The sequence below is a fragment of the Aythya ferina genome (assembly GCF_964211825.1).
Source record: "Aythya ferina genome assembly, chromosome: 7".
Taxonomy (NCBI): Eukaryota; Metazoa; Chordata; class Aves; order Anseriformes; family Anatidae; genus Aythya; species Aythya ferina.
The window spans coordinates 14,192,383-14,207,437 of NC_140302.1; the positions used below are offsets into that span (position 1 = coordinate 14,192,383).

The following is a 15,055-nucleotide window of genomic DNA, read 5'->3' on the forward strand; positions in this document are numbered from 1 at the left end:
AGTAATAGGACAGATTTTTCCCCTCATTTTTGCATACTTATTAAATATATCCATTCTTGTGAAAGCAAGAAGGGAAGTGTGGGAAGTGATATATAATAATATTATGACTTTTTTTTTAAAAGAGTCTTCTAGGTCTCAAATCACGTTCAGATCCTGAATAATTTTATACTTCTAGTTAAGTGTAAAAAAAAATAAATAACTTCTTTCATTCTCTCTGCCTAAACTTTTAAAAAGCTTTTTTGGGTTAGGCATCAAAGTAGTAGATGTTGCTGTCCAAATTTTGTCTCAAGAAAGACTGACTCTGTTCTATAAATTCCCTGATTTACCATGTTCCACAAAATATACAAGCCATGATTTTCAGTGTGGACATTCCAGGAAAGGGAACATGAGATGCCAGAAGTGGTGAATTAATCAGCAAGTTTTAAGGAATTATGACTTCTTTGTTTCCTCTCAGGTGCTCTTGCAGAAAATCAGTCATGACACTTTGGGGTGATTTCAATGGCAAGAAATGCACTGGCTGTATTCATGAATGAAATGTTCAGAAATTTTAAAGCTTTTGCTACTTTCTGCATTGTCTGTAAAGGCTTACTGAGCATTCAAAAAGCCCCTAAGGCAACTTTGAAGAGTAATAGTGGAAGCATAACAATTAATTCAGAAGAAAATATAAGGAATTTCATAAATAATAACAGGGCGTGTCTGGTGTCTGATAAGGAAGCCTAGGGTTTTGTGTGATTATAGCATCAGATTAAAGTTTGTTTGCAAGTGAGATGATGACAGTGGAGATACGGTTTACTCCTGTGTTGCACTACAAGCTTTCTAGTATGGACCTCTTGTATATGCAGTAACATTTAACAGTTTTAACTGCTTCTTTTTATACTAAATTATGCACTAATTTCTCATGGTGATGTAGCTGTGTTGTGTCTAATATTGTGGTATTTTTATGAAAGGAGAAGTATTGTAGATAGGGATTATAGTACCATCAAGACTGAATGAAAGAATAAGTCTTTGTCCTTTAAATTGGTGGAAGCCTCTCATCTAATCCAGACCCCAGCAGAAACAAATTACTGTGCTTTCTTCTTATGATTGCAGTTTCATAGGCATGCATCAAGCTAAGAATATTAACTTTTATTTCTTAAATTGCTTTATAGACAAGTGTTGCACAAGTTCTTAGATCATGATAATGTAAGGTAATTTCATTTAACTGTACCTGAGCAAGGAAGATGAAATAAAGAAGCTTACAGTGAATCACTTAGGACAACATGCTATTGCAAACAAACTGAGATGCACACTGTAATATGCAGTTTAAACAAGGGAGTGTGCCATTTATCCAGGAATAAAGTCACTGAAATGCACTCAGTAAGCCTCTTCTCTAGTACAAATCTCACTTTGGTGGGCATGAAATATCTGAGAACCTACATAACAGAATTTTTCTGTATTATTTCTATGTGGTTCAGAAAAACACTATCTAGCATTTAAGTGTTGCCAGTGACATACCACCAATATTCACTGAGCAAGACTGAAACCTGTATATATATATGTGCTTGCCACAGTTTTGTAGCTGTCATAATTCACAACTAATCAGGGTCTTGTATGTGGCTGTACATTTTTTGTGCCCATTAACAAGTTTGAGTTTAAGAAATTGAAATTATTTCTTCTTGGTTCTTAATATATATAATGATCACACATTAAATTCATGTCTGCATCAGAGGTAATGTTTAAATGAGTGCCATTAATGATTTTCCGTTTATTTTAATCTGATATATATATTGATATATATATAAATTAATATATGATACATTAAAATAAGGCATGTGTTTAACTGAGTAATAGGGGGAGAGACACAAACACAAGTGTAGAATTGTCACTTAATTGAACTGAATTAATAGTATCTTAATATTGGGATAAATCATAAAAGCACAAGCAGCTAGCAAGGTATTATACATCAGCGTTCTTTAAATATACTAATCTAACAGATAAACAAGAAGATCATATCTACAGAATCTGTTGACATTTATTGACTTCTGTTAGGAAGACAAAGTGGCTGAGACCTGTCCTTTATTGATAAAAAAAAAACAACACAGACTTTAGAAGGACATTTTGATTTCAACCACAGCAGTCTGCTACTGGCATGCAAAAAAAAAAAAAAAAAGAATTGAGATGGTTGATAGTTAAAGGTATGATCAGAAAACTAAGCAGAAAGATGATAAAGATATCTGAGCACATGTATTTGATATAAATATTATAGTTTTATAGAGACATCTAGGTCAATATGTGCCAAATATCATTCAGTTACTTGACAAGTGAACACTGTGTATTCAACTGAATGCTGAACAGAATTTTCTATTTATTATCTTTGATTTATTATGACAGACTAGTTAAAGTGAATTTTTTCAAGTTCTTTATACTTGTTCCAATAAAATGGATATAATTTCTTTCAAAATAAACAGGCAAAAGATTTGCATTTTGTATTGTGTCCTCTGAAGGAAGAACCATGTAAAAATCCTTTTTGAAGAATCGTGTTCACAGTGGATCTGTTTTCATTTACAGTGCTATTTACATGGATTAAGCATATGTCCTCAATTATCTCATGTAGGAATTCTATATGTTTTAGCTTTTGCTTGTTTCATTTTTTCTTCCTGAAACTATTTGTATTTGTTGTGGGTAGGGACCTTATATCAGCAATATTGTTTACTTTATAAGGAGCTGTTGCATTTTTAGATGATGTTTCATTGTCAGTACTTGAGAGGAAAAAAATAAGGTATTGTAGAGAATTTCAGCTGGGTAGAATAATTTTCTTATTTAAGTGTACTCTTCTGTATTTGGTAATTAATGACCATTAGGAAGATGGATATGGAAGAAGAATGGATTAGTCGGACACCATTGCTTGATGACATATATTCCCTGATAGGCTTTGTATTCTCTGTAAAAGATGATTTTTGCAACATTACAATTACGTAGTATGGATTTCCATTCTTATATTCACCAAATTTTGCCTCTGGTGCAGTTGCACTGACAACTGTTACTTTACAGAAGTAGTAGTCCTCCTGAATGCTTATCAGCAATGAAAATATCTAAAATCATGAAGTTTAGTTTTCAATATTATAGGGAAAATTCTAAATTTCTTTTTAGGTAACAAAAAGAAAATAATAATTTAGATGAATGCTGTATTACTTCTGAGGATTTTCATAAACAAAACCTAAATGCTGAGGTTAGATATTTCTGTTGAACCAAAATTATTAATACAGTATTTTCCTACCAAGCACCTCCAGCTGCAAGCAAAAGATATCCAATATATTGGCTTTACTTTACCTCATGGTGCATGTAAAAACTGGGTGGTGCATAGAAAAGGAGTGATTATTGGCACAAACAGAGGAAGCTATAAATCTTCAGATCATACACAAGACAGATTGGAACAATATAAGCTCTCTTAGTTTTCTAAGATAATGTACTGAATAACTCTCTCTGGGCAAATAGGAAATCTGTTTTCAATTTCTTCTACTTCTAAGCAAAAACATAATTTATGGTAAAAGGAGATTTCTTTGTGGGAGTTTCCAACCAAAAATTAATGTTAGTCTCTCATCAGAAAACATTGTTTGAAAACCAGGAGAGTTTTTTGTTACAGTCACTGCTCAGGATGCTGTCTTGTATCCTGAGAACAGCAAAGACAGGAAGAAAGGATAATGCCTAAATAACTCAAAATCAGAGTGCTAAAATGAACACATGGTGCAGATGCCTTCTGACACTTCCAAAATAATCAGTCCTGATGCTCAAATGCAAGTGTATTTGACAGCCAAATGTTTTATTTTCACTGAATCAGATTGGTATGAAACCGTACTGAATGAGAATCATAGCAAGAGTGAATTATTGTTCCAAATGCAGCTGCTTTTAGTGGGAGTTTTTTGGAGTAGAAGACCTCTGGAGGTCATTTCCAACCTCATGTATCCTGTAATCTTGCAATCCTGTGAAAATTTCTTCTGTAATAGATTGACTTGGGCTACAAACTCTATGTGTTCTGTAGTTTTTCTCCTTGGTTAGTCCATATTTTCAAAGCTATTGAACATCTTTACAGAATCTGAACTTTCTTGAAAAATTCTAGTTACATTGATGTATTGGATTCATCAATGCATGGACATTCATCCATTTGATAGTGCGGGAATCTTAGTGCTTGAAATCATATCTTCTCCTATATTAAAGGCTATTATCCTCTGATCAGACTGTATGCACAATAATACATGCACACGCAGTGCCAGCAGATCAGGTGATTTGATCGCTTAGGGAAACTGAGGAAAGGTGCTTCTCAGACTGGGAATTCAGGCATGGTTTTATGCAGCACAGAGGCTGCTGGAAACTTTGCCAAGCTCTAAAGATCCCAGAAGAAACCTCTGGGACTTTTTGCACCAAAAAGTTATGAACTAATATATTTTGTCTTGTTTTCTGATATTGTGCTTACTATGTCATAAAACAGTAAGGCTTGAAGTTAGGGATTTTGTGCTTACAGTCTGAGAAGCATACAGTGCTTTGTATACTTCTGCACCAAAATCTTACGTTAAGATTGAGCTAAATCTTGGTGAATCCAAAGCTGACAATCCAGATAGCTAGTTTAGCAATAAAAGTTTGTAGTATCGAATTCTATGTTAAATATCTCATGTCAACATATATTTTTTCCCTGTCAAAAGGAATTAAAAGTATAATTTTTTTTATGGTTACTATGACTAAAATTATATCCAAGGCCTGGTGATGTCACTGAGAACTCATACAAGAGGAGTGTTTGAAATTATCATATTTCTAAATAAGCCTTTTAAACTGTCCTATGCTGTTTATAGAAGTGGTAGTAGTAGAACAATACCATAAAGTGTGCTGGACTGGTCTGATACTGTGTTTTGCTTTCCTAGTGACCACCTGAACCAATGCAAAAGTAACAGTACAGTGAAGGTGATATTATTTACACCATGATATATGCTGTTGATTTATTCTCTGCTCTGCATCATTATCCTTTTTCCAATGAGTTCTGTGCAATTTTCACACACATTTCATCAAGCACCAAATTACGAAGCAAGAATAGGCCCATTCCATTAGTAATCATTGCTGCCACCTGTTATTTGTTGTTTCCAGCCTATGGGCTTTCTGCATTACTGAATTGTCCACAGAATAATTGTGAAATAAGTGAGGGTTGGGCAGTCTATTTTTTCCCTTTGAAATACCATGCTTCATATTTGGCAGCTCAAGTGGTTGTATATGTTTGTGAAATTATGTCTCTGTAAGCATTTGTGTGTAGACCATATGACTGTAACGAAGCTGGTTTTCTTAGTTCAGTAATTGTCTGTATCACCTTGTCCATCCTCCTGACTTCTGTAAGCAACGCGATGACTGGAAATATTAGCACTAGGCGTATCAGAATCACCATCTGTCATAAAACAGTAATGGAGTAATGTCACAAAACAGAGTAATGGAATATGGGTTGAGTTTATTCCGTGAAGGAAACTGAGAGACAATGTAGGATATTCTAATCAAGAAAATTTTGGACTTTGCTTTACAATAATAAAGGAACAATGATCCATTAAGTCAGGAAGAGTGCAATTTCCTAGGCCTTTTCCTCAGCTTCTTGTATAATTCAAGAATGTATATGTTGGTATGTGCTTCCATTTTGCATAGTCAGATACATCTGTTCAGTATAAATGGAAAAATGTGGAGTACCTTTGTAACCTTAGTTCAAGCTTTGGTTCTTTAATCAATCTACTGCAATAGTGTGTTAATTAATGATTTCTTATTGTAATGTATTCTCCCTGTAGGATTTACAGCAGGATTTTTTTTTTTTAATTACTTATGGCCTATAATTGGCAAGCTTTGTGCTGCCTTCATTGGCCAAACTGTCAGCTTTTAACTGTGGAAAAAATAGAATAATTTTAGGGAGATTTGTTGTCTCATCATGTCATAAATAAATAAATAAATAAAATTTAATAGTATCTCTCGGTAAAGGAAGCAAAGATTTTTAAAACATATGTGTAAAATAGAGAAATATGACTGAAATGGGCCGGTTAATATAGCTAATAAATATGTATATAAATGATGCCACTTGCTCTTAAATGGGCAGTATGCTTGACCAAATGGTTTGTTGATAATAATCTTTGCAGGTGAAAATGTATATGTTTTATGAATTGAAAATCACCTTTTGGAATTGATGTTTTATTTTTTCTGACTTTGTGGAATTAGGTGTTAGAGAAATGTCAAGATGACTAATACTCTTTTGGCCAATAAATTACTGTTTTATTCTTTGCTTTCTTGCTTGCTTGTTTTACTTTCTTTGTGAAATTAACGGTGATTTTTCTGTAACAGGCACATAGTTGTCTGTGGTCACATAACACTTGAAAGTGTGTCCAACTTCCTGAAGGACTTCCTGCACAAGGATAGGGATGATGTCAACGTAGAAATCGTCTTTCTGCATAAGTGAGTATTTTCAATATAAGTCCTATCACATGTTACTAAAACTCATTGAATTAAGTAATATGTTGTGGGGGAAGATATAGGACCTTTCAAACTCCAAACAACTGTAAAATGAATATATTCATTTTTTTTTTTTTAAACAATACAAGAAAGAAGCTTGTAAACAATTTTTTTAATTATTTTAAAAAATATTTTAAACAATAAACAATAAACAATAAAATATTTTAAAAATTATTTTAAACAATACAAGAAAGAAATACAAGAAGCATTTTTAAGAAAAGTATTTTTGTGCAATTGTTTTATAATGCATTGCTAAGCCCACTTGTATGAGTATTTCAAGCAAACAGACTTCAGAGCCAGTCATGTCAACCGTGGTTTAGATATCTCAAATAGGAGTTTAATTATGAGAAAAAAATATATAGTGAAATACTAATAAATAGATGTGAGAGTTCTTTAGCATAAGATACTTATTTGAAACTAGCATAATTGGTGAAATCTGCAAAACTAGTGAAAAATGCTGTGTGTTGTATGAACTTATGCTCTCTGAAAATATTTTTTCACTTTTCATTTCACAAGGAAAAAGTGCATATTTTGTATTGAACAAGATTTATAAAAAGAAACATGTGGGCACAGAAATAGTTTTAGTGTGTATGTGGTAGTTTTAACTTGTAAAGTAATGTAATGCATTACTTTATAGTGAAGGTAGAAGAGAAATTCTTGTTACCATACTTGGTACTGTTCTTTTACCCTACATACCTACACATGCTGTCTCTTGCATTTTTTTCATGTGAGATTTGGAAGAATGCCTTAAGGTGGTTGATATTAGTTACAGGCTCTAACAAGTGATGTAACACGAAATAGGTGTACCTATGGAAGAACTTGTTAGAAATAGCCATGTGCTTGGGAGAGAGGCAGATTATTTTCTGATCTGGAATAGCATCTGTTTTGAAGTCCTTTAAACTATGAATAAGTGATATTTCTGTATTTAGCAGCAAGTTCTGTACTTTTATTCCTGTTAAAGAAAATTATTAAAAGCTAATCATTTGTGATAATTCAACAAATGAAGCTGGAAAACTAAGAATCAGCACTTATACAATTTTTCTTATCTATACCTTTTAAATTGAATTACAGATGATATCCTCAAGGTACTACTTTATTTGTTTTCTTGTTTGCCAGTTCTAAGGAAGTACAGGAATTGACTGCAAGAGGAAAGTGAATTTCCACAGTGATGGTGATAGGAATTGCAAAACTATATATGCTTATAAAGGGAGTTCAGCACCTGTCTACTTTTTTGTGCCTGCTTTTTTTATTATTTATTTTTATTCCTCCGCCCACCCCCAAAAAATATTTGCATGTATCTGTTTTATTTGCTTATTAATTTAACATCTGGCATCAGAATGATCTCATGTACCTGTAACATAGCTATTTAAGAAAAGTATTTCCAAGGTTGTGCCCTTGAAAATATAATGTATTATAATATAATAGATGCTCTTCAATTTAGTCATGCATTTATGGCAGAATGAAATAAGACAAAGTCAGAGCAAAATCGTTTGTTTTAATTCTAGTTCTTACAGGCCACAAGGGTCCCGATGGGATTCCTTTCCTGGATTTTAGTGATTTTACATTGAGCTCTCTTATTTGATGCAATCAACTATTTTGAGAGTGGTAGGTACAGAGGATTGTTGCATTAGCAGATGATTTCTATGGAAAATGTTGTGAGAGGATGTTTTTAAACTTTTGCACCAGTTCTTCTGGATTCACATATGTGAAAAAGTGACAAATGATGAACATGCAGAGTGGCACAATTAAATGGGCCAGATGTGCCGTAGACAGAAGAGAGGAAGTGTAAGCAGTATAGTATTTGTCTTTTAAGTACTACATGATGTTTCTACACCACAGAAAAAGCATCAGCAGAAGTCTGAGCACCTAATAAATAAATGGGTCAGTTTATAAATAAATGAAGTAAACTGGGACTGTTATGGAAACTAAATTCTTGTTTGCTCTTGTGTTTTCTTCCTCTTCTCGATGCAGTATCTCCCCTAACCTTGAGCTGGAGGCTCTCTTTAAACGACACTTCACTCAGGTGGAATTTTATCAGGGTTCAGTCCTTAATCCCCATGACCTGGCAAGAGTGAAGGTAATAGCTCTTTTGTTCTGTTCTCCTGCTACCTGACTTTTATTTAATTACTCATTGCATTATTTTAATAAAATAATATCTAAAAAGTGATATTTTTATTCGGATGCTCCCCCAAAAATGTTTTTTCCTTTTGTATTAGCTTGTCTAATGATTACAATATTACAGTATCAGTCCTTCTGTCCATAAACCTTGTTTCCTATGTATCTTTAGATCTTCAAAGCTACAGTAATGCTGTTACTTAAACATTGTATGCCATTCTATTGAACTCTTTATGAATTTTTCATTGGGGTTTAGTTCAAGTCTATTTAACATTAATGTTTGATATAATAGGACATTGTTTTACTGTAATTGTTTAAAATGCTCCTTCATCAGAACAATTAGAAAATGATTTTTCACCTGTCAAATCCTTTTTCTATTGTCTAGAATCCTGATAAAAATACAACTTAAGATACTTGGTAGTTAGAATGAGGTAGTTCATTGTCTAGAACTCTCTGTAGTAAAATATTATTATAGAGCACCACCTTGGTTTTTTTTTTTTTTTTTTTTTTTTTTAATTTCCCTCACATGGAATGTAAACCAACTACTTAAGCCAATAAGGTTTTAATGCAGCGTTAGCACTTTCTGGAGTAGTAATTGTGTCTTCTGCCCAATTTGGCTACAGAAATTGCTTAACCTTTTGTAGCCCAACGCATACTGTGTTTCAGTTCATCAGTGTTCTCATTATTACCATGAAGTTGTATACTGGTGTTTTGTTCTCTGTTACACCATTTTTTGTGTTGATATTTGGTTGTATACAATGAAAAAATCTTTTGTCATCTGCTTTTAGTTAAATAGGGCTAAGGTTTGCATGAACATAGAGGTCCTGTGAACAGATAAGTTCTCTTGTCCTTGTGCTTCCTGAAAACTCATGCTCAGATCCTAAATCATAGGTTCAGCCATCTCTTCCTTTCTGTAATAAGAGGATACTTAAATTCCCAAACAAAACTGCAAGACTAGTGGGAGCACTGTAGTACTATAACAGGAACTTCCTATGGATTTAGGGGTCTAAATTTCAGTATCTGATTACAAAATATATTAAAATCATTATATTAAAAGATATAAAAAATAAATAAAAAATAATAAAAATATATAGAATTATAATTATTAAATTAAAGGATATTAAAACTTACGTGCTTTAGCTTAATACAACATAGTAGTAATGAATGGAACTATCAACCTTATCTGAGCACCATTAACAAGCTTCAATAAATTGCTATGTGTATATGAAAGCTGTTGCCATCACCCATGTTGCTTGTAAAATCTTGTAACACTTTTTCTTATTAGTATTATGACACACAATCAGGATGGCAGTGTTGGAATCCCTAATACTTTATCATGAACAAATAGCTGAAAACAGAGGTTGCTAATTATTTTTCTTTTTCTTTGGTGTCTCAGATAGAGTCAGCAGATGCGTGCCTAATTCTTGCCAATAAATACTGCGCTGACCCAGATGCTGAAGATGCCTCCAACATTATGAGGTAATGTCATTAATTTTTAATTCTTAAATTTGATTAGCCAACTGGTGTTCAAATAGGCCATATCCTCCACATACAGCTTTATTGCTGATCTGAAGGTCAATGCTGATAAATTACCCTGAAGACCATTTCACAGTTTTCTTAAGGGGGCAAATTTTAAGATGTCTCAGAATCTCAGAGATGAGGATACCCTTAAATTCCTGCCTAAACTGTTTTAGTTTAGCTTATAGCATGTCAGAAAAAAATCAGGAAAAACTGAACCAAAAGTGAAATCTGAAATCAGAGTATTTGTTTCGGACTTTGTACATGTATATTGGCCGTTTTTTCTCATTTACAATATCTTTGCATATTCAGATATTTGATTGCTCTTTTTCCAGCATAGCTCAACTGTAATTGTATAATTGTATAAACAACTAACAATTTATGTATTCCTCTCTGCTAAGTCAATGAAGGAATCACACAGATTTGAATTTCTCTCTTTTTTTTTTTTCTTTTTTTTTTTTCCTTTTTTTTTTTTTTTTCCAGAAATGGCCTGTAAATCTCTATTTTCATGGTGTAGGTAAAAATGCATCCTTTCAAAAGGGACATGAGAGCTTTATGTAGCGCCTTTTCTGTTTCTTTGTTATAACCACTTACAGGTCATGCTACAGTACTAGTTCTCAGAATGTTACAGTACTAGTGCATCCAGAATAGAATCAGCTGCAGTTATTTGGCTTGTGATTACTGTTGTACAGTAGAGTACAGCAGAGTAACTTACTAATGTTCTCCAAATCCACTGGCAAGCAACATCTCTCTTCTGGATCTTCATTGCTTGCTGTGTTTGTTACTTTAAAAACTCATTTTTTTCTAGATGTTATGGTGAGGGATGACATGGCCACATGGAGCATGAGCTTTGGTACTCTTTGTCATTTTGTAAACCTTAGAGTTTAAGTATTCATAACTATGCACAGGAACAACAAAAGTGAAAGGAAAGAAAAAGTCATTGTGCTGCTGCAACAATAAATTACATAAATGCATGCCCTGCAAGGGCTGGTGTTGACAATGGGACAGAAGGACCTTTGATCACCTCATACCTCATTGCTCCTCAGTAAATCTGATATCCCAAGTAATCACACTACTTGGGGAAAGTGAGGTATGAACTTCATGATAGCAATGATACAGTGGTCTCCAAGATCCATCCTCCTTTTTAACTCTGAAGACCAACATTGCTTAATGATAACAAGTCGCTTATTATATTAGGGGTCACCAAAGCTTGTCCTGCTTCCTCCCTGTATCCTCTGAAGGAAGAGGATTAAAGGATCAATTAGTGGATGGTAGCTAATGGATGTGGATGGTAGTTACAGTAAAACTAAGTCATTCAATTTTTTTGTGTTTTGTTCATAAAATCTTAGTTTTAATGAGACCAGTCTGACCTTTTAAAAATTAAAATGTCAAAGATCTGTTAAAAAATTCTCAAACAAAATTCTCAAACAAAATTGACCAGTGCATTGAACCAGTTTTATTTGTCTGTCAGATGTTTGCATTCTAGGATTTGAAGGAAATAGGAGAAATAAAAAGAAATTTAATAAAGCTACTTCTCCAGAAGAAGTTCATTATGCACAAGATACCTGGGTGTCTGTGGAAGGGGCAGGGTTTATATATGCCTAATGTTATTTTTCAGTCACGCTTTTGTGTTTTAATGTAAAAAATATATTTTCCATGTTAGTTGCATACATATATTAAAAGTATTTCAGCTGCAGATTAGTGCATTCTTAACACATTTAATACCTTTAATACATTAAATATAATAAAATGCAAAAGTGTAATTTCAAGACTGGAATTCTCTTGTGTCCTCTCACATTTAAATGAATTTAATTCAATTAAATTGAATATTTAATTGAATAATTCAGAAAGAAATGGAAAATTAATAGGAATAAATGTTTTGTCCTTTTAAAAGATGATGTAAATTGAAATAATGAATACCTTTTTTTTTTCTCTTTCTTAAGTTTGATCATACAGAACATGGCTTGTTTCTTTCATTAATTTTACTGCATTTTTTTCATTCTCTCTTCCTAACACATTATCAATCTATTCAGTTCTACAGCATTTTTATTCCAGCCATATCCAATCTGTATACAGCTGGATATATGTTACCCTCATTAAATAACGAAGAATAGCTGCAATAGCTGCAGATTATGGAAGTAGACCTATCTGTTATAAATTCAGAGTTCAGATATCAATTTCAATATCGAGTTTAGGAATAATGCAGAAAAAAATGAAGATGAACTTGCACTTGGATTCAAGTCAAATAAAATCATCATTCAAGGTGTTTAAATATGATAGAAGTCTAACAACTATAAACAAATAATGGAAGGGGGGATGAAATGTCCTTTCAGACATTTATCATTGCAAAACTTGATTACATTGATTCAAAGAAACAAAGGTAATCACTAAAGATGAGAATAATTGCAAGTGTATTATTAGTTTATCACAAAGAATAGGATATCTGAACAAAGCTGCTAAAACAAGTATTTTTATTTTTTCTGCAAAATCTGTAAGGAAGCCATTAAACTGAGTAAGTCCTAAAGTTTGTTGTCTAGTATTACTTGACGGTTGTTAAATGAACTTGACTAGATGTAAATTTTGCATATGTTTAACTTCGATTATTATGCTTTACAGCCAAACACATGAGTACAGTTTTAACTGTGGGATTTGACAACACAGTGATGTGCTGGGATACAACGTCCAAATATGTTATTTTAATCATATATTTATTTTACTTTTAGAGTTATATCAATAAAGAATTACCATCCGAAGATAAGAATTATCACTCAGATGTTGCAGTATCATAATAAGGTAATGTGATAACCAGTAGTGTATCTCCCCACAGGTTTTAGTTGCTTTGTGTTTTGCTACCTTGCACTCATACACTATTTTTTCTAGCTTCACTAACAATAAGCATTTTTCTTTCCAAACACCCTAATAAGCCTTGTCACATAATCCAGTTACAAGGTAATTCACTTTTATTTATATATGCAAGTGACCTTATCAAAATTCTCTGACATTTATTAACTACCTAGGATATAATTCTCAAAGGTACAGTGTCCATACTTGCTATTGATTCCAGGTGAACTTTTAACCACTCAGAATCCGTAAATTTTGTCAAGCTTATTGCACTAGAGCTACCTGAAATGAACTGGTGGTTTCTAGGCAAGTCAGCTCTTGTGAAAAGTCAATTCTTTATGGATAGTTACAAAAAAACTCACATGGAATTATAGTCTTATTAACCATTTATAGTTAATTTATATTTCTTAAACGGCAATGTGGATCTGTAATTGTCGAACTGCAGGTTCAAAAAAAAAAATAAAAAATTAAGGTGAAAATTAAGGCTCACTCAGATGCGAGTATGGGCCTGCCAGAGTGTCACAGCCACATATATGTATCTAGAACACAGCTTGAGAAATGTGAATTTTTTTCTGTTACAATAATATGTATAAAAGATTGGAGTGCTTCTTAGCATATAACTAATTTTTAAGTAGTTAAAGTAATTTTCCCTAGTCAGAAAAATAAACAAATAAATAAACCCAGTAACAAAGTCATTCACTTCTATCTCCTTCATTACTGTACTTTATTTACAGAAGTATTTCTGCCTCTTCACCTGTGGAGTTTATTTTTATTTTTATTTTATTTGTTTCATTTTATTTTATTTTCTTCAGGCCCATCTTTTAAATATCCCAAGCTGGAACTGGAAAGAAGGGGATGATGCAATCTGTCTTGCGGAGCTCAAGCTGGGTTTCATAGCCCAGAGCTGCCTGGCACCTGGCCTTTCAACAATGTTAGCCAACCTCTTCTCTATGAGATCATTCATAAAGGTAATGCCTTGTCTCATTAGAATGTTTTAGTCTGCAATTCCGTTTGTCAGAAAGTTGTGTAGAGAACATGGCTCAAATATGCAACAGAGAGGAACACATTAAGAACTTCTGTTAAACAAACAAACAAACAAAAAAGCAAACAAACAAAGAAGAAAACACCACACACTTGCATGCAAAAGATCCCTGCTGCAAATTGGGAAAACTGTCAGGTTCTGTCAAAGTTATGTTTTTGTTTTTATTTGGAAAGTTTGGTGTTAAAAAATTGTTCAAACTATCATCCATTTCAAGGGGGATAATTCTGGTGTTTTGTGTTTTGCTCTGCTTTAAACAAACCATGTGTTTATCTATGAGAAAAGCCCCTTCTGCTAAAACAAAAATGTGATTTATATATGTTCCATATGGAAAAAAAAAAAAAAAAAAAAAAAAAAAGTGCCCAGAAGAAAGGACTGATCATTTTGTTCTTTGGACCTTTGACTGTGAGAGTAAATAAGAAATGTGTTGGAACCAAAGGCTAAACATCCTACAACTTCATTTGTGTTTCCTCTCAGTAAAAGAGGTTTTTCAAACTTAAATGGCAAAATTTTAATGCGGTTATTTTAGACATCTGTGGCAATTGGACTAAGGCCTTGACTGAAGCAGTCAGTGCTTCTCTCACGCTTCCTTCCCCTGTCTGGGACAGTAGTTCCAAATATCAAGGATGCACAGTTGTTATTAATAGGACAGGAAACACTGAAGTACAAGGAAGGCCATTTCAAGTCCATTGTGCTAGTTAGCAAGGGAAACAAACAAAAAACTACAGCAAACAAACAAAAACACAAACAAAGAAATACCAACATAATGCCTAATGTTATCAGGTGAGAAAGGCAGGACTGTTCCACAGAAGTGCGCATTTCATTGTAGAGTAGTGAGTCTTTATTCACTTCTCAAGAAATCCTGAAATTCTTATTAAGGTGTTCTTTGGAATCCTGGTAATGGAGACCACAGATTCTTGTGACTACTACATACTGTCAAAAAATGCCCATTTGCAATATGGAAATAAATCTGGGCTTTGCAGTTTACTGTCTGCAGTTAGGCTGCTTGCATCTTTATTTACATTCAAGTAAAAAAGCTGT

General features: G+C 33.1%; 1 protein-coding gene across 17 annotated transcripts in view; it reads left to right on the top strand.

Moving 5' to 3' along the window:
- The window catches only part of KCNMA1 (potassium calcium-activated channel subfamily M alpha 1), a 476,248-nt gene that overhangs the window by 331,723 nt on the left and 129,470 nt on the right, over positions 1–15,055 (top strand). For all 17 annotated transcript variants that reach the window (XM_084526419.1, XM_084526420.1, XM_084526418.1 and 14 more), the window contains 5 exons: positions 6,334–6,444; positions 8,473–8,578; positions 10,013–10,095; positions 12,858–12,927; positions 13,788–13,943. In XM_084526419.1, the coding sequence (XP_084382545.1) occupies positions 6,334–6,444; positions 8,473–8,578; positions 10,013–10,095; positions 12,858–12,927; positions 13,788–13,943 (526 nt within the window). The remainder of the gene's footprint in view (positions 1–6,333; positions 6,445–8,472; positions 8,579–10,012; positions 10,096–12,857; positions 12,928–13,787; positions 13,944–15,055) is intronic.